Source organism: Lampetra fluviatilis, chromosome 38 (genome assembly GCF_964198595.1).
Source record: "Lampetra fluviatilis chromosome 38, kcLamFluv1.1, whole genome shotgun sequence".
In the NCBI taxonomy this organism is placed as follows: domain Eukaryota; kingdom Metazoa; phylum Chordata; class Hyperoartia; order Petromyzontiformes; family Petromyzontidae; genus Lampetra; species Lampetra fluviatilis.
Window position 1 is genome coordinate 3,581,141 of NC_136312.1, and position 20,360 is coordinate 3,601,500.

The 20,360-nt window shown below is 51.3% G+C and overlaps 1 protein-coding gene across 4 annotated transcripts in view; it reads right to left on the reverse strand.

The window, feature by feature from the left end:
* LOC144945564 (sushi, von Willebrand factor type A, EGF and pentraxin domain-containing protein 1-like) overlaps positions 1–20,016 on the reverse strand; it is a 46,215-nt gene extending 26,199 nt beyond the window's left edge. For all 4 annotated transcript variants that reach the window (XM_078874052.1, XM_078874051.1, XM_078874053.1 and 1 more), the window contains exons 1-5: positions 19,959–20,016; positions 17,844–17,923; positions 16,903–16,996; positions 14,319–14,395; positions 8,840–9,016 (exon numbers count right to left, since the gene is read on the reverse strand). In XM_078874052.1, coding sequence (XP_078730178.1) covers positions 8,840–9,016; positions 14,319–14,395; positions 16,903–16,996; positions 17,844–17,919 — 424 coding nt within the window. In that variant the 5' untranslated portion in view covers positions 17,920–17,923; positions 19,959–20,016. The remainder of the gene's footprint in view (positions 1–8,839; positions 9,017–14,318; positions 14,396–16,902; positions 16,997–17,843; positions 17,924–19,958) is intronic.
* Between the last annotated feature and the right edge of the window lie 344 nt (positions 20,017–20,360).

Sequence of the window (20,360 nt, forward strand, 5' to 3'; positions counted from 1 at the left end):
GAAGTGTGGGGATGACGTAATATGGGATTTGTGGAGTTTGGTAGAAGTGTGGGATGACGTAATGTGGGATTTGTGGAGTTTGGTAGAAGTGTGGGGATGACGTAATATGGGATTTGTGGAGTTTGGTAGAAGTGTGGGATGACGTAATATGGGATTTGTGGAGTTTGGTAGAAGTGTGAGAATGACGTAATGTGGGATTTGAGGAGTTTGGTAGAAGTGTGGGATGACGTAATGTGGGATTTGTGGAGTTTGGTAGAAGTGTGGGATTGACGTAATATGGGATTTGTGGAGTTTGGTAGAAGTGTGGGGATGACGTAATATGGGATTTCCGGAGTTTGGTAGAAGTGTGGGATGACGTAATATGGGATTTGTGGAGTTTGGTAGAAGTGTGGGGATGACGTAAGATGGGATTTGTGGAGTTTGGTAGAAGTGTGGGATGACGTAATGTGGGATTTGTGGAGTTTGGTAGAAGTGTGGGGATGACGTAATATGGGATTTGTGGAGTTTGGTAGAAGTGTGGGATGACGTAATATGGGATTTGTGGAGTTTGGTAGAAGTGTGAGAATGACGTAATGTGGGATTTGAGGAGTTTGGTAGAAGTGTGGGATGACGTAATGTGGGATTTGTGGAGTTTGGTAGAAGTGTGGGATGAATTAATGTGGGATTTGAGGAGTTTGGTAGAAGTGTGGGATGAATTAATGTGGGATTTGTGGAGTCTGGTAGAAGTGTGGGATGACTTAATGTGGGATTTGAGGAGTTTGGTAGAAGTGTGGGGATGACGTAATGTGGGATTTGTGGAGTCTGGTAGAAGTGTGGGATGACTTAATGTGGGATTTGAGGAGTTTGGTAGAAGTGTGGGGATGACGTAATGTGGGATTTGTGGAGTTTGGTAGAAGTGTGGGATGACTTAATGTGGGATTTGAGGAGTTTGGTAGAAGTGTGGGGATGACGTAATGTGGGATTTGTGGAGCTTGGTAGAAGTGTGGGGATGACGTAATGTGAGATTTGTGGAGTTTGGTAGAAGTGTGGGATGACGTAATGTGGGATTTGTGGAGTTTGGTAGAAGTGTGGGGATGACGTAATGTGGGATTTGTGGAGTTTGGTAGAAGTGTGGGGATGACGTAATGTGGGATTTGTGGAGTTTGGTAGAAGTGTGAGAATGACGTAATGTGGGATTTGTGGAGTTTGGTAGAAGTGTGGGATGACTTAATGTGGGATTTGTGGAGTCTGGTAGAAGTGTGGGATGACGTAATATGGGATTTGTGGAGTCTGGTAGAAGTGTGGGATGACTTAATGTGGGATTTGTGGAGTTTGGTAGAAGTGTGGGGATGACGTAATGTGGGATTTGAGGAGTTTGGTAGAAGTGTGGGATGACTTAATGTGGGATTTGTGGAGTCTGGTAGAAGTGTGGGATGACGTAATGTGGGATTTGTGGAGTCTGGTAGAAGTGTGGGATGAATTAATGTGGGATTTGTGGAGTCTGGTAGAAGTGTGGGATGACTTAATGTGAGATTTGTGGAGTTTGGTAGAAGTGTGGGATGACGTAATGTGGGATTTGTGGAGTTTGGTAGAAGTGTGGGATGAATTAATGTGGGATTTGAGGAGTTTGGTAGAAGTGTGGGATGAATTAATGTGTGATTTGTGGAGTCTGGTAGAAGTGTGGGATGACTTAATGTGGGATTTGAGGAGTTTGGTAGAAGTGTGGGGATGACGTAATGTGGGATTTGTGGAGTCTGGTAGAAGTGTGGGATGACTTAATGTGGGATTTGAGGAGTTTGGTAGAAGTGTGGGGATGACGTAATGTGGGATTTGTGGAGTCTGGTAGAAGTGTGGGATGACGTAATGTGGGATTTGTGGAGTCTGGTAAAAGTGTGGGATGACGTAATGTGGGATTTGTGGAGTTTGGTAGAAGTGCGGGATGACTTAATGTGGGATTTGTGGAGTTTGGTAGAAGTGTGGGATGACGTAATGTGGGATTTGTGGAGTTTGGTAGAAGTGTGGGATGAATTAATGTGGGATTTGAGGAGTTTGGTAGAAGTGTGGGATGAATTAATGTGGGATTTGTGGAGTCTGGTAGAAGTGTGGGATGACTTAATGTGGGATTTGAGGAGTTTGGTAGAAGTGTGGGGATGACGTAATGTGGGATTTGTGGAGTCTGGTAGAAGTGTGGGATGACTTAATGTGGGATTTGAGGAGTTTGGTAGAAGTGTGGGGATGACGTAATGTGGGATTTGTGGGGTCTGGTGGAAAAGTGGGAATGACCTAATGTGGGATTTAAGGAGTTTGGTAGAAGTGTAGGGATGACGTAATGTGGGATTTGTGGAGTCTGGTAGAAGTGTGGGATGACGTAATGTGGGATTTGTGGAGTTTGGTAGAAGTGTGGGGATGACGTAATGTGGGATTTGTGGAGTTGGTAGAAGTGTGAGAATGACGTAATGTGGGATTTGTGGAGTCTGGTAGAAGTGTGGGGATGACGTAATGTTGGATTTGAGGAGTTTGGTAGAAGTGTGGGATGACGTAATGTGGGATTTGTGGAGTCTGGGTGAAGTGTGGGGATGACGTAATGTGTGATTTGTGGAGTCTGGTAGACGTGTGGGGATGACGTAATGTGGGATTTGTGGAGTTTGGTAGAAGTGTGGGATGACGTAATGTGGGATTTGTGGAGTTTGGTAGAAGTGTGGGATGACATAATGTGGGATTTGTGGAGTCTGGTAGAAGTGTGGGATGACGTAATGTGGGATTTGAGGAGTTTGGTAGAAGTGTGGGATGACTTAATGTGGGATTTGTGGAGTCTGGTAGAAGTGTGGGATGGCGTAATGTGGGATTTGTGGAGTCTGGTAGAAGTGTGGGATGAATTAATGTGGGATTTGTGGAGTCTGGTAGAAGTGTGGGATGACTTAATGTGAGATTTGTGGAGTTTGGTAGAAGTGTGGGATGACGTAATGTGGGATTTGTGGAGTTTGGTAGAAGTGTGAGATGAATTAATGTGGGATTTGAGGAGTTTGGTAGAAGTGTGGGATGAATTAATGTGGGATTTGTGGAGTCTGGTAGAAGTGTGGGATGACTTAATGTGGGATTTGAGGAGTTTGGTAGAAGTGTGGGGATGACGTAATGTGGGATTTGTGGAGTCTGGTAGAAGTGTGGGATGACTTAATGTGGGATTTGAGGAGTTTGGTAGAAGTGTGGGGATGACGTAATGTGGGATTTGTGGAGTTTGGTCGAAGTGTGGGATGACTTAATGTGGGATTTGAGGAATTTGGTAGAAGTGTGGGGATGACGTAATGTGGGATTTGTGGGGTCTGGTAGAAGAGTGGGAATGACCTAATGTGGGATTGAAGGAGTTTGGTAGAAGTGTAGGGATGACGTAATGTGGGATTTGTGGAGTCTGGTAGAAGTGTGGGATGACGTAATGTGGGATTTGTGGAGTTTGGTAGAAGTGTGGGGATGACGTAATGTGGGATTTGTGGAGTTGGTAGAAGTGTGAGAATGACGTAATGTGGGATTTGTGGAGTCTGGTAGAAGTGTGGGATTTGAGGAGTTTGGTAGAAGTGTGGGGATGATGTAATGTGGGATTTGTGGAGTTTGGTAGAAGTGTGGGGATGACGTAATGTGGGATTTGTAGAGTCTGGTAGAAGTGTGGGATGACGTAATGTGGGATTTGTGGAGTCTGGTAAAAGTGTGGGATGACGTAATGTGGGATTTGTGGAGTTTGGTAGAAGTGCGGGATGACTTAATGTGGGATTTGTGGAGTTTGGTAGAAGTGTGGGATGACGTAATGGGGGGTTTGTGGAGTTTGGTAGAAGTGTGGGATGAATTAATGTGGGATTTGAGGAGTTTGGTAGAAGTGTGGGATGAATTAATGTGGGATTTGTGGAGTCTGGTAGAAGTGTGGGATGACTTAATGTGGGATTTGAGGAGTTTGGTAGAAGTGTGGGGATGACGTAATGTGGGATTTGTGGAGTCTGGTAGAAGTGTGGGATGACTTAATGTGGGATTTGAGGAGTTTGGTAGAAGTGTGGGGATGACGTAATGTGGGATTTGTGGGGTCTGGTAGAAGAGTGGGAATGACCTAATGTGGGATTTAAGGAGTTTGGTAGAAGTGTAGGGATGACGTAATGTGGGATTTGTGGAGTCTGGTAGAAGTGTGGGATGACGTAATGTGGGATTTGTGGAGTTTGGTAGAAGTGTGGGGATGACGTAATGTGGGATTTGTGGAGTTGGTAGAAGTGTGAGAATGACGTAATATGGGATTTGTGGAGTCTGGTAGAAGTGTGGGGATGACGTATTGTTGGATTTGAGGAGTTTGGTAGAAGTGTGGGATGACGTAATGTGGGATTTGTGGAGTCTGGGTGAAGTGTGGGGATGACGTAATGTGGGATTTGTGGAGTCTGGTAGAAGTGTGGGGATGACGTAATGTGGGATTTGTGGAGTTTGGTAGAAGTGTGGGATGACGTAATGTGGGATTTGTGGAGTTTGGTAGAAGTGTGGGATGACGTAATGTGGGATTTGTGGAGTCTGGTAGAAGTGTGGGATGACGTAATGTGGGATTTGAGGAGTTTGGTAGAAGTGTGGGGATGATGTAATGTGGCATTTGTGGAGTTTGGTAGAAGTGTGGGGATGACGTAATGTGGGATTTGTGGAGTCTGGTAGAAGTGTGGGATGACGTAATGTGGGATTTGTGGAGTCTGGTAAAAGTGTGGGATGACGTAATGTGGGATTTGTGGAGTTTGGTTGAAGTGTGGGATGACGTAATGTGGGATTTGTGGAGTTTGGTAGAAGTGTGGGATGAATTAATGTGGGATTTGTGGAGTCTGGTTGAAGTGTGGGGATGACGTAATGTGGGATTTGTGGAGTTTGGTAGAAGTGTGGGGATGACGTAATGTGGGATTTGTGGAGTCTGGTAGAAGTGTGGGATGACGTAATGTGGGATTTGTGGAATTTGGTAGAAGTGTGGGGATGACGTAATGTGGGATTTGTGGAGTCTGTGTGAAGTGTGGGGATGAATTAATGTGGGATTTGTGGAGTCTGGTAGAAGTGTGGGATGACGTAATGTGGGATTTGTGGAGTTTGGTAGAAGTGTGGGGATGACGTAATGTGGGATTTGTGGAGTTTGGTAGAAGTGTGGGGATGAGTTAATGTGGGATTTGTGGGGTTTGGTAGAAATGCGGGATGACTTAATGTGGGATTTGTGGAGTCTGGTAGGAGTGTGGGATGACGTAATGTGGGATTTGCGGAGTTGGTAGAAGTGTGGGGATGACTTAATGTGGGATTTTTGGAGTCTGGTAGAAGTGTGGGATGACGTAATGTGGGATTTGTGGAGTCTGGTTGAAGTGTGGGGATGACGTAATGTGGGATTTGTGGAGTTTGGTTGAAGTGTGGGGATGACAATGTCTGGCATCAGGGCACACACAGCCAGCAACCACTGTAGTCCCGGATCAAGCCCTGGGAAAGCTGCCAGTCGGTCTCCACGTGAGCCGTGCGAGAACGACCGAGCAACAATCGGTCTTTATTTATTTAATTGCGTACTACGAATCGTGGTAATCGAATCGAATCGCAAAGTGGTGTGGGGGGTCTGATTGGCTGAGAGAGTACGTCGCTCTCATTGGCTGAGCCAATCATGGTGGCGGGTAAGTTAACTCGACCAGCGCGGCTCGTATAGACTGTAAATACTGTACATGCTGCGTATACCGCAAGTACTGTACAGACTGTATAGACTAAATACTGTATAGACTTCTCGACTGTAAAGACTGTAGAGACTGTGAAGACTAAATCGTCGCTTCACGCATGGCCGTGTTAGAACTGTAACGCGCTTTCTCTACAACATAGTTATTCAATTATGGAACACTTTTCAAACAATACGCGGAACGAGGTACTCGTGTCGTTATGACACGGAACGTGCTCCGTTATGACGCAGCACGTGCTCCGTTATGACGAGGAACGAGCTCCGTTATGACGAGGAACGAGCTCCGTTATGACGAGAAACGAACGCCGTTATGATGTGGAACGAGCCCCGTTATGACGCAGAACGAGCTCCGTTATGACGAGGAACGAGCTCCGTTATGACGCGGAACGAGCTCCGTTATGACGCGGAACGAGCTCCGTTATGACGAGGAACGAGCTCTGTTATGACGCGGAATGAGCTCCGTTATGACGAGGAACGAGCTCCGTTATGACGAGGAACGAGCTCTGTTATGACGAGGAACGAGCTCTGTTATGACGTGGAACGAGCTCCGTTATGACGAGGAACGAGCTCTGTTATGACGCGGAATGAGCTCCGTTATGACGAGGAACGAGCTCCGTTATGACGCAGAACGAGCTCCGTTATGACGAGGAACGAGCTCCGTTATGACGCGGAACGAGCTCCGTTATGACGCGGAACGAGCTCCGTTATGACGAGGAACGAGCTCTGTTATGACGCGGAATGAGCTCCGTTATGACGAGGAACGAGCTCCGTTATGACGAGGAACGAGCTCTGTTATGATGTGGAACGAGCTCCGTTATGACGTGGAACGAGCTCCGTTATGACGCGGAACGAGCTCCGTTATGACGAGGAACGAGCTCCGTTATGACGCGGAACGAGCTCCGTTATGACGCGGAACGAGCTCCGTTATGACGAGGAACGAGCTCTGTTATGACGCGGAATGAGCTCCGTTATGACGAGGATCGAGCTCCGTTATGACGCGGAACGAGCTCCGTTATGATGAGGAATGAGCTCCGTTATGACGAGGAACGAGCTCCGTTATGACACGGAATGAGCTCCGTTATGATGAGGAACGAGCTCCGTTATGACGAGGAACGAGCTCCGTTATGAAGAAGAACGAGCTCCGTTATGACGAGGAACGAGCTCCGTTATGACGAGGAACGAGCTCCGTTATGACGAGGAACGAGCTCCGTTATGACGCGGAATGAGCTCCGTTATGACGAGGAACGAGCTCCGTTATGATGAGGAACGAGCTCCGTTATGACGAGGAACGAGCTCCGTTATGACGCGGAATGAGCTCCGTTATGATGATGAACGAGCTCCGTTATGACGAGGAACGAGCTCCGTTATGACGAGGAACGAGCTCCATTATGACGAGGAACGAGCTCCGTTATGACGCGTAATGAGCTCCGTTATGATGAGGAACGAGCTCCGTTATGACCAGGAACGAGCTCCGTTGTGACGAGGAACGAGCTCCGTTATGACGAGGAACGAATATTGTGCTGCTGGAAGTTGTCGGAAATCTCGGTGAGCGCCGTCAGCGTTTGACGGTTCGGGTTGTGCACAGGCTCGGCTGATCCACTGTGTGTGGACGAGACCGTGAGAGGTGTTCATGAAGAAGGTGCCTCCTAGAAACTGTGCCTCTGAATCGTTGACACGACACATTTATACTCTTTGGTTCTTTCGGTAAAGTCACGTAGGTGACAAAAGCTTCAAATCAACACTACACATTTATGGCGACTGTGTTTATACTATTTTTCCCGCACGTCTGATTAGCGCTCGCACCTCTGAATTGCACGGTTGGCTACGTACGGTGCAACAGAAGTTCAACATACATACAAGTTTAAACTATTTTAAAATGATAAACTAACGCGATAGATATAGCACAACAGACAAAGTAATATATCAATAATAGAGACTTATTTTTCACACCGATGGTTGTAGAGTAATGGGTTAGTGAGCGTCCTCTGTTTAGGTTCTGTAACCACGTTACAGATCACCATCCCGTCTCTTTGATTCGTTATCAGCACGTTCCATTCGCAATGCGTAATTCCCACACCAAGTCTTAATAATTGTTTATGATGTTTGCTGTTTTTCAACCAAATCGCTCGTCTCCGTGGGAAAACAAAAAAACAGTTTTCAAAGTCTCTCGGCTTTTAAGGCTGCGTCGTGTCGACTCAACGGATCCCACCTAAGGCGCATGACACAGCGGGGGATCTGTGCCCAGGTCGTTCACCCACTGGCACGACTTACCACGCAGCTTTTCATCAACGTAGTTAGTGCATTTCTGAATCGGGAGTGTATTTCTCCATCGAATCAAGCCCACTCAGCTAAGATGCTCGTTTTTGAAGGGCGATACAACGATCAACAGGCATCATCAAAATCATTCCACAATTACAGATGTAAACAACAAACTTAATAATAACACTCTGTGATTCTTTCGGTAAAGTCACGTAGAAAGGAAGTTTTCTAAATTAGACCCCCAGACCCTCTGGAAGATTTGGTCCCCCCCAATGTTGACTCCATGGCTACGGCCTTGCTTGAGCCACCCCCCCCCCCCCCCCAAGGGTAAAGTGGTAGTGGCGGTGTCGCGACTGAAGTTAAAGAACCAAGCCGATCGTCTCGCCCGAGTCGACCGAGTTTGTTTCCGCTGCTTTAATGCAACATTCCAATCGCTGGCAATTAAACTAAAACACAAAAGCGGTGCCAAAGACGTGAACTTCCAATCTCGCCGATGACTTAAAAGCGCATAGCTCCAGCGGCTTCCTGACATCGGCCGCAGAAGCGCATCCAGAAGTGCATCCAGAAGCGCATCCAGAAGCGCATCCAGAAGCGCATCCAGAAGCGCATCCAGAAGCGCATCCAGAAGCGCATCCAGAAGCGCATCCAGAAGCGCATCCAGAAGCGCATCCAGAAGCGCATCCAGAAGCGCATCCAGAAGCGCATCCAGAAGCGCATCCAGAAGCGCATCCAGAAGCGCATTCAGAAGCGCATCCAGAAGCGCATCCAGAAGCGCATCCAGAAGCGCATCCAGAAGCGCATCCGAAAGCGCGTGACGCGGTGACCCGTCCGCGTTCGATGACGAGCAGCCATGCTATCAAAATCATTCACACTTTCAAACGTTTACCTTACGCTTACCTTTGCACTTTCGATTTCTTCCAATCGGCCGCCACCGGCCCCTGTCGCACAAGAGCGTGTACATGTTTCGATCATGGCAGGTGAAGAGCACGGTCTCCCCGGAGGTGAAGTACGTCTTCTCCCGCGCCAGCGCGCTCATGTCGGCATTTGAGTCCAGAGGAGGACGTTGGCACACGACTTGTTGGACAAGAGGAGGGGTAGGAGCAGGAGGACAAACAAAACAACAAAAACATCGGCACCAATCTCGATCGATGCCACCCCCCCCCTCACCCCGAGCCAGCGTTTGGAATTCCACATCGGAACTCATTCGGTCGACTCGAGAGAAACGATCGGCTTGGTTCTTTAACGTCAGTCGTGGCGCCGGTACTACCCCTTTGCTCTTGGGGGGGGGGGTGGTGGGGTGGTGGGGTGGTGGGGTGGTGGGGTGATGGTTGGTGGGGTGGTGGGGTGGTGGGTGGTGGGATGGTGGGTGGCGGGGTGGTGAGGTGGTGGGATGGTGGGGTGTTGGGGTGATGGGTGGTGGGGTGGTGGGGTGTTGGGGTGATGGGTGGTGGGTGGTGGGGTGGTGGGGTGGTGGGTGGTGGGTGGTGGGGTGGTGGGGTGATGAGGTGGTGGGGTGATCGGGTGGTGGGTGGTGGGGTGGTGGGTGGTGGGGTGGTGGGGTGGTGGGGTGGTGGGGTGGTGGGGTGATGGGTGGTGGGGTGGTGGGGTGGTGGGGTGTTGGGGTGATGGGTGGTGGGGTGATGGGTGGTGGGGTGGTGGGGTGGTGGGGTGGTGGGGTGATGGGTGGTGGGGTGATGGGTGGTGGGGTGGTGGGGTGGTGGGGTGGTGGGTGGTGGGGTGGTGGGGTGGTGGGGTGGTAGGGTGATGGGTGGTGGGGTGATGGGTGGTGGGGTGGTGGGGTGGTGGGGTGGTGGGGTGATGGGTGGTGGGGTGATGGGTGGTGGGGTGGTGGGGTGGTGGGGTGGTGGGGTGGTGGGGTGGTGGGGTGGTGGGTGATGGGGTGGTGGGGTGGTGGGGTGGTGGGTGGTGGGGTGGTGGGGTGGTGGGGTGGTGGGGTGTTGGGGTGTTGGGGTGATGGGTGGTGGGGTGATGGGTGATGGGGTGGTGGGGTGGTGGGGTGGTGGGGTGGTGGGGTGTTGGGGTGATGGGTGGTGGGGTGGTGGGGTGGTGGGGTGGTGGGTGGTGGGGTGGTGGGGTGATGGGTGGTGGGGTGATGGGTGGTGGGGTGGTGGGGTGTTGGGGTGTTGGGGTGATGGGTGGTGGGGTGGTGGGGTGGTGGGGTGATGGGTGGTGGGGTGGTGGGGTGGTGGGTGGTGGGGTGGTGGGGTGGTGGGGTGATGGGTGGTGGGGTGATGGGTGGTGGGGTGGTGGGGTGGTGGGGTGGTGGGGTGATGGGTGGTGGGGTGATGGGTGGTGGGGTGGTGGGGTGGTGGGGTGGTGGGTGGTGGGGTGGTGGGGTGGTGGGTGGTGGGGTGGTGGGGTGGTGGGTGGTGGGGTGGTGGGGTGGTGGGGTGGTGGGTGGTGGGGTGGTGGGGTGGTGGGGTGGTGGGGTGTTGGGGTGTTGGGGTGATGGGTGGTGGGGTGATGGGTGATGGGGTGGTGGGGTGGTGGGGTGGTGGGGTGGTGGGGTGGTGGGGTGTTGGGGTGTTGGGGTGTTGGGGTGATGGGTGGTGGGGTGGTGGGGTGGTGGGGTGGTGGGGTGATGGGTGGTGGGGTGATGGGTGGTGGGGTGGTGGGGTGGTGGGTGGTGGGGTGGTGGGGTGGTGGGGTGGTGGGGTGATGGGTGGTGGGGTGATGGGTGGTGGGGTGGTGGGGTGGTGGGGTGGTGGGGTGATGGGTGGTGGGGTGATGGGTGGTGGGGTGGTGGGGTGGTGGGGTGGTGGGTGGTGGGGTGGTGGGGTGGTGGGGTGGTGGGTGGTGGGGTGGTGGGGTGGTGGGGTGGTGGGTGGTGGGGTGGTGGGGTGGTGGGGTGGTGGGGTGGTGGGGTGATGGGTGGTGGGGTGATGGGTGGTGGGGTGGTGGGGTGGTGGGGTGGTGGGTGGTGGGGTGGTGGGGTGGTGGGGTGGTGGGTGGTGGGGTGGTGGGGTGGTGGGGTGGTGGGTGGTGGGGTGGTGGGGTGGTGGGGTGGTGGGGTGTTGGGGTGATGGGTGGGGTGATGGGTGATGGGGTGGTGGGGTGGTGGGGTGGTGGGGTGGTGGGGTGTTGGGGTGTTGGGGTGTTGGGGTGATGGGTGGTGGGGTGGTGGGGTGGTGGGGTGGTGGGGTGATGGGTGGTGGGGTGATGGGTGGTGGGGTGGTGGGGTGGTGGGTGGTGGGGTGGTGGGGTGGTGGGGTGGTGGGGTGGTGGGTGGTGGGGTGGTGGGTGGTGGGGTGGTGGGGTGGTGGGTGGTGGGGTGGAGGGGTGGTGGGGTGGTGGGGTGGTGGGTGGTGGGTTGGTGGGTGGTGGGTGGTGGGGTGGTGGGGTGGTGGGTGGTGGGGTGATGGGTGGTGGGGTGGTGGGGTGGTGGGGTGATGGGTGGTGGGGTGGTGGGGTGGTGGGGTGGTGGGGTGGTGGGTGGTGTGGTGGTGGGGTGGTGGGTGGTGGGGTGGTGGGGTGGTGGGGTGGTGGGGTGGTGGGTGGTGGGATGGTGGGGTGGTGGGTGGTGGGGTGGTGGGTGGTGGGGTGGGGTGGTGGGGTGGTGGGTGATGGGGTGGTGGGGTGGTGGGGTGGTGGGTGGTGGGGTGGTGGGGTGGTGTGGTGGTGGGGTGGTGGGGTGTTGGGGTGTTGGGGTGATGGGTGGTGGGGTGATGGGTGATGGGGTGGTGGGTGGTGGGGTGGTGGGTGGTGGGGTGGTGGAGTGGTGGGGTGGTGGGTGATGGGTGGTGGGGTGGTGGGGTGGTGGGGTGGTGGGTGGTGGGCTGGTGGGTGGTGGGGTGGTGGGGTGGTGGGGTGGTGGGGTGGTGGGTGGTGGGGTGGTGGGTGGTGGGGTGGTGGGGTGGTGGGTGGTGGGGTGGTGGGGTGGTGGGGTGGTGGGGTGGTGGGTGGTGGGGTGGTGGGTGGTGGGGTGGTGGGGTGGTGGGTGGTGGGGTGATGGGTGGTGGGGTGGTGGGGTGATGGGGTGGTGGGTGGTGGGGTGGTGGGGTGGTGGGGTGGTGGGGTGGTGGGTGGTGGGGTGGTGGGGGTGGTGGGTGGTGGGTGGTGGGGTGGTGGGGTGGTGGGGTGGTGGGTGGTGGGGTGGTGGGTGGTGGGGTGGTGGGGTGGTGGGGTGGTGGGTGGTGGGGTGGTGGGTGGTGGGGTGGTGGGTGGTGGGGTGGTGGGTAGTGGGGTGGTGGGGTGGTGGGTGGTGGGGTGGTGGGTGGTGGGGTGGTGGGTAGTGGAGTGGTGGGGTGGTGGGGTGGTGGGTGATGGGGTGGTGGGTGGTGGGGTGGTGGGGGTGGTGGGGTGATGGGTGGTGGGGGTGATGGGTGATGGGTGATGGGGTGGTGGGGTGGTGGGGTGGTGGGGTGGTGGGGTGGTGGGTGGTGGGGTGGTGGGTGGTGGGGTGGTGGGGTGATGGGTGGTGGGGTGATGGGTGATGGGGTGGTGGGGTGGTGGGGTGGTGGGGTGGTGGGGTGGTGGGTGGTGGGGTGGTGGGTGGTAGGGTGGTGGGTGGTGGGGTGGTGGGTGGTGGGGTGGTGGGTGGTGGGGTGATGGGGTGGTGGGTGGTGGGGTGTTGGGGTGTTGGGGTGATGGGGTGGTGGGGTGGTGGGGTGGTGGGGTGGTGGGGTGGTGGGTGGTGGGGTGGTGGGGTGGTGGGGTGGTGGGTGGTGGGGTGGTGGGTGGTGGGGTGGTGGGGTGGAATCGAGGACTCTGCAGGGACAGGACCCTGTTGCAAGCGGATGCTCCGTATGGAGCCGCATCTCCCCTGGCACTGGGTCTCCTAAATCCAGGGTGAGTACAAAGGGGCCAATCTCGACCTGATGCGTCTGTGGCCTAACCGCGACCGTCCAATAACGCACCCCGCTTCAGGCGTGAGTCTGTCTGGCACAAACCAAGAGGACCCAGCCCCGATTGGTCAAGTTCATTTTGCTTCGCCAGGTGAGAAATCAAGAGATCGGGGATGAGTCTCAATTGCAATGATTGCGATGGATAATCACGTTTGAGCGATAGAGGAGGGTCATTTCCTAAATTTGGGATATTTGGACCCACAAATTGGGACCCTCAGACAAGACGGGCGGGGAGGATTCCAGTGGCATTGACGATGGAGAAAGGTCCAAGTGGTGGATACGGCAGAACAGATCCCTTCAAGGAAAGGCAAATAGAAAATAATATCGTAGGAAACAATTCCTCCATAATTCCTAAAGGAGAAATAGTGTGCATAACAGCGTGCATGGTCAACACTAAATCCAGCAGTGCACATGATGACAACTATAATTATTTCCAATTGTAACGCGCCGTGCAGTATACACTCACTCTCAAAGAGAGCGTGAGAGCCACTCAAAGGTGTGAGGAGGAACCACAGAGCAGGCAGGAAGGCAGCCATGCGGTGAGGCGACGCCAATAATGCTCAAGTTCTGCAGTCCTCTACGTACTCAGGTGTTATCGGTCAATTAGTGATTGTTCATATGTGCGAGGGAGCAACACTGCATCCCATACGGACGGAACAATGCGCGTGCCACACTGTGCTGTGCCGCCTTCTCCTGGCGAACCAGGGTTGTGGCATCTCCCCGAAGCCCACGGGATGGGGAGTCTTCACGACATTCACGCGATCCACCAACAATGCCCGCCTCCACTGCGCTGGATTAGTTCAAGTTCAAGTTCATTTATTAAGTAGAGCCCTGTGAGCCATTCGGCTCTTGAATCGGGTGCAACCGCAACAAACAAAAAACAAAAACATGAACAAGAAAACATCTTAAAGTGACTATGTGACTGAGTGCTAACAGAAAATCCAAGAAAAGACAGCAAAATATTGCAGAAAAAGCACCGTACACCAACGCTGTGTGCAAAAATCCCAGTGGGATGCAAGTCAAACAACAACAACAACAACCACAATACAACTTAGATTAAGGTCATCAGTCTAACTCTGTACTACAACAAACAAACATGGCCAAGCCAAAAAACTTTTCGAAAATCACCAAAATAAAGCAGCTGCGTGAGCAGCAGCCGCCACCACCGCCCGAACGAGGTCACGTCGGGGTCGCGTTTGGCCGTGGTTCTGTGCTGCGGTAGCGGGCACACTCACTCACTCACCCACTCACTCACTTACCCACTCACTCACTCACCCACTCACTCACTCACTTACTCACTTACTTACTCACCCACCCACCCACTCACCCACCCACCCACCCACCCACTCACTCACCCACTCACTCACCCACTCACTCACCCACTCACCCACTCACCCACCCACCCACTCACTCACTCACTCACTCACCCACTCACTCACTCACTCACTTACTCACCCACCCACCCACCCACTCACTCACCCACTCACTCACTCACCCACTCACTCACTCACCCGTGCAATAGGGCGGGTAGTGCGGGTACCAGCTGCCTGACTTGCACGTGCGTGTGATCAGCCCTCCCAGCAGGAATCTGCGCAGTGAGCATCAGAATGTTTGCTTACACAGAGACAAAGATCCCCCGTGTAGCCTTAACAGAGGGCCGGGGCAAGTGCTGTTAGCGAGCACCCATTAAGGGTGGCCAGCAGCGCCTTTGTCTCCCCAGTGGCGATGTTTTTAAGCACCGCACCAGGCACTTATTTGAGGCTGAGTCGACCTAATAGAGGCGCAGGACCGGTTCAGATAATTGTCACCGGTGTTGGCAGTGAGCGGGAATTGAACTTGGGTCACCAGGTTCGTAACGCAGTGCGCTAACCGTTGCACTACCGCTCCCCACGCACACAGTATACACACAGTATACACACACAAAATACACACACAGTATACATACACAATACACACACAGTACACACAGTACACACACAGTACACACACAGCACACACAGTACACACACAGTACACACACACACAGTACACACACAGTACACACAGCACACACACACAGTACACACACAACACACACAGCGCACACACACAGCGCACACACAGTACACACAGTACACACACACAACACACAGTACACACACAGTACACACAGCACACACACAGCACACACACACAGTACATACACACAGTACACACACACAACACACACACAGAGTGCACGCACACAGTACACACACAGTACACACACACAGTACACACAGCACACACACAGTACACACACACAGTACACACAGCACACACACAGTACACACACAGTACACGCACACAGTACACACACACAGTACACACACAGCACACACACAGTACACACACACAGTACACACACACAGTACACACACACAGCACACACACACAGTACACACACAGCACACACACAGTACACGCACACACAATGCACATCGCGTCATGCAACACCGAGGGCGATGACAAGCTGAAGACTTTGTAATGTTGTTGTTGTGAATCATTATTACAATGCTGGCCATTTACATATGAATTCAGGAGACGCCTTGTCAAATCTACAGAAGATGTTTTACTATTTCAGGGAGTTTTTGTAGCTGAGGAAGTTGGGTCAATTCTATGAATAGGTCATCCTATTCCCGCAAAGTCTTCCAGAAAAAGCACCGTATTTCAACGGTGTGTGCAAAAACCCAAGTGGGATGCAAGTCAAACCATAGCAACAACAACCATAAGACAATGTAGATTAAAGTTATCAGGCTAACGCTGTACTACAACAAACAAACATGGCTAGACCAAACCGTTTTCAAAATCACCAAAATAAAACTATTAAAACAATATAACAGTGATCATAGGAACTGTGATTCAATTTTAACAATAACCGATACACGTAACATGTACGACCAAACTTTGCAGCCATAGTTGGCTGCATGAGTCACTCCATAACAGCAGGAGTATCAGTAGCAGAATCAAAAAAATGCAATACACCATTAAAGATCAGCACACTATAATCAAAACTCAAGACCATACTTTGCAGCGGTCATACGGAATGATACATTTGATTTCAGGTCATTCTGAATAGCAGTGGCAGCTAGGGGTGTACAACTCCTCTAGAGCAGTTTTGAGTGAAGATCTCACAGGTTGTGATCCAAGTTGCAGTTTATTGGCGATAGCATTCCAGACCTTGGGGGCATCAATAGCAAAGGCCCTTCCTCCAGTACTTGTACGGAAATAAGGAATGTGAAGCTGTAAATGTGCGAAGACCTTAGGTCACATTTGTTCTTCAGTTTCACTATGGGCACAATACATTATTCTTATTTGTGGTATATCTGTTACTTCTCTATTTGACATTCAATGGGGTTTTTTTTTTTTAACTACGATGACAATACCATTTGAACTTCATTTACCAGTAAAAAATATGATAATTGTTGTTTTTTACCCTTCTATCTGGCAACAAAACTGACACATTTTCTTACAAGGAGTCATGTTTACATAGACCACAATACCTGCAGTCATAATGCAAACAAAAAACATAACTCTGATAATGGACAGTGCACGCGATTTTGGACGATTTTTGAGCCCCCCCCCCCCATCGTCACACGGAGTCACAAAAAGTCAGACCCCCCCCTCAAATATGACGTTACAAAACTCTGCCCCCTCCCCAAAATGCTTCAAATCGCTTAAAACTATTGTCATTGTAGTGCGTATTTAATGTGGCGCTGCACTCTGATGTTGTAGTAGAAAACTTTTATTAAAAAGTCTATTTAATTAAGTAGAACGTGTTGTCTATATTTATTTAAAGTTGCGCATTTTGATGTGACGTCACATTTCTCAACCCCCGCCCCCCTCGTCACACATCGTCACAAATGTCTGACCCCCCCCCCCCTAGGTGCGTGACGTCATTTATTATCTTGAATCCAGACACGATCTATTTTACACGATTCGCAGCTTTGGGCCCCGCAATGTAGCCGAGTAAATCCAACCGCGAGCCCAACTTGTCTTACGAAGATTCGTAACCGACGTAAGGCCCACCACAGATGTACAACGCGGACACTGCATCGTTGCACGATTTCCACTCACCCAGGCTGGCACGAGTACACGATGGTGATGCTGTTTACCCAGCTCCAGTTCCCGTGCACGATGTCTGCTGGTTTGTCGCATGCGATGTTCGCCACTGTCGGGAAGAGCACGAAGAACGGGAACCGTGGCCCTTCTTAGTTCCGAAGCCGAACGACATTTGGGTCAACATTTGTCCTTTATATCTTTTTTTTTTAAAGTCCAACCGTGGACAGAGTTTTCTAGATTTGAAGCTTTCGTGACTGCAAGGATTCATACTCTTAGGTTTTTTCGGTAAAGTCACGTAGGTAAAAAATTAAAATTAATAAAAGTAAAATAAAATAAAAATCACGACGTTTCGGAGGCAACACAAGCTTCCGTCTTCAGGTGGAACCGTCACAGCACGATTGATGTATCAAGTAAAAAAATTACCCGTAAAAACAAAGTTTTTCACTATAAATCCTTTATATGCGTGGCGGCTAGAGTCCTCTCGTCCTCTGGCTTGAGATGGCTGCCACCTATGGGTCAGATGATTGTCTGGCAGCATTAAGCAATTGGTAATTCAATATTTTTAAAAAAATCCCGAAACAGTGTAAAATTTAGGAATTTTTTTTCAGGAAAATGCATTGTCACGCACAACGAGTCTGTGTGCAAAATGTCAGCTCGATTGGATCACTGGAAGTGGGTTAAAAAACGACCGAAAGATTTGCACGGTCGTAAGCAAGCAAGCGAACTTAATATAAAGGATTTTAAAATACAGGTGTCGTGCTGTGACGGTTCCACCTGAAGACGGAAGCTTGTGTTGCCTCCGAAACGTCGTGATTTTTATTTTTATTTAACTTGTATTAATTTAATTTTTTACCTACGTGACTTTACCGAAAAAACCTAAGAATACGTGGACAGAGTGTAACTGGGACTGTGCGGCGTGCGTGTGATTCTTCTCCCACTGCCCCACAGAGTCGCACCTGCTGCGCTGAAAGGCGCGGCGATGGCCACCAGCGCGCACCACGCAACGAGGCTCCTCACGGCGCGTCCCGACATCCTCCTGCGACACGCACCAGCGGACGCGCGACGCTTCAAGATGCTTCAACACCGTGTAGCACTTTGCCGAGATGCACAAACCGTGTGTCGCGTCTCGTTTTCTTAGTCTTAAACCGTGTTTGTTCTCCGCTTTTTTTGCATTATTTATCCTGCGAATTGCCATTGTGAGTGTTTAGCTCCTCTTCTTGGTTCTTTCGGTAAAGTCACGTAGAAGGGAAGTAATAAAATAATAACAATAAAACATAATAAAATAATTCTCACGACGTTTCGGCCACAACGCAAGCAGCCGTCTTCAGGTGAAGAATGAGGACGGCTGCTTGCGTTGTGGCCAAAACGTCGTGAGAATTATTTTATTATGTTTTATTTTTATTATTTTATTACTTCCCTTCTACGTGACTTTACCGAAAGAACCAAGAAGATGAATCCCTGCAGTCACGAAAGCTTTAAATCGAAATGTTTAGCTCCTGTACTCCGCTTTCTTTTACTGTGGTGGTGGTGATGGTGGCGGTGGCGCTCGCCTGTGATGTTGCGCTCTGGGAGCTGGGGTTGGTGAATCACACAAGAGAGTTGTGAAATCCCCGCACCTGCACCTGGCGGGTAGCGCAAGGTGGCCCGGGAGTTGGCAGTAGGGGCGAGCGGCTCGCAATCCCAAGTTTGCGAGTTCAAACCCTGGTTGAGGGTTGGAACTCGGCCCCATCATCCTTCTGCGGTGGCTAAAATATGTAACCGCTTTGTGGTCGAATGTCGAATTTCCCCCACCGGCTGAGGGTGGCACAGCGGAGGTGAGCACCACTTTGATGCCCATTTGAACAGCGACACTGTGACTCGGCCCATGGGCCCTCCTGCAAGGAACGACATGGGCCCCGAGTCCAATATCCACCGCGCCCGTAATAGCCGCCGCCTGAGCCCCTCCGAACGATTGGGCCTCGGATAGCCGCCGGGTGCCTGATGCAGGAACAACTGCACTCGTTTAATCACGGGCACGCCACAACAACTAAAGAATATCACCGTCGTACGCTCTATGTGCAAGTTTAAAAAGTACGACCAGCATGCGACAACTGCGGATGCATTTTACATTGTGGACAACCGCAGTGCAACATCAACTCTTGATAGATAGTTAAATAAATAAAGTTACCTCCCTCTTAAATTTCGATTTAAAGCTTTCGTGACTGCAGGGATTCATCTTCTTGGTTCTTTCGGTAAAGTCACGTAGAATGTAAATAATAAAATAATAAAACATAATAAAATAATTCTCACGACGTTTCGGCCACAACGCAAGCAGCCGACCTCAGGTGGAGAACAGGTCTGTCGAGAAGACAGACTCTGTCTTCTCAGACCTCAGGTGGAGAACAGGTCTGTCGAGAAGACAGAGTCTGAGAAGACAGACCTGTTCTCCACCTGAGGACGGCTGCTTGCGTTGTGGCCGAAACGTCGTGAGAATTATTTTATTATGTTTTATTTTTATTATTTTATTATTTACATTCTACGTGACTTTACCGAAAAAACCAAGAAGATTACCTCCCTCTTGTTCTACTGTGATCCACTGTACGAGATGTTTATACGCTGCAGAAGTCAAAATGTGTTTCTCCCCACTGGCTGGAATCACAGTGGCAACAGAGTAGCAGCGTTGTATGTATCCCGATCGAGGAAAACTGATTGTGAGATGACTAATAGAAAATAAGCACGTTAATAGTTCGCTAAGGCCCTCTGTAGATCCATTGCTGGACGAAGGCCTCACCACTCTGTGTCGGTCACGAGGGTTTGTTCGACCATACTTCACCATACTCTTTGGTTTTTTCGGTAAAGTCACGTAGGTAAAAAAATTAAATAAATTAAATCACGACGTTTCGGGCGCAACACAAGCGTCCTTCTTCAGGTGGGGACAACGTAGCGAAAGCACAACCGCTTAAGTGTGTGGCTTCAAATCACACTTGACCACCGCTGCGTGCGCGTGGCTCACTACACGACCCTTGCGTGGCTGCGATGCATCGTTACACGGAAATTACGTGAATGAAGCACACGGAGTAGTCGATTCTTACCAGCGCGTCCACCAGTCTGCGGCGGTGCCCTGCGTTTGCCAGACTCTTTAACAACTGTTTCAGATATGTAAACTCCCTCCCACGTACCCCCACTCCCCTCCCCCCGATGGTATTATCTCGTTCAAACAAACGAACGAGCAGCGATAACGATTCTCTCCGTGGTTTCCCAGAAGGCAGGCGGCCTGATAGCAAATGACAGAAACATACAAACTGTGCTGCGTCTGCTCTGCTAATGGAAATATGATGGCTCGAATGCATTGGGTTTGTCAACAAATTGCAGGGTACAAAAAATACTTGCCGGTGATATTCTGTATGCGTGGCAGCGTTCATTCTGTTGCAGTACGCGAATACTGTGTTTAGGATTGGGATTGTTTAATATTCGGGGTGACCAAAAGGCCCCTT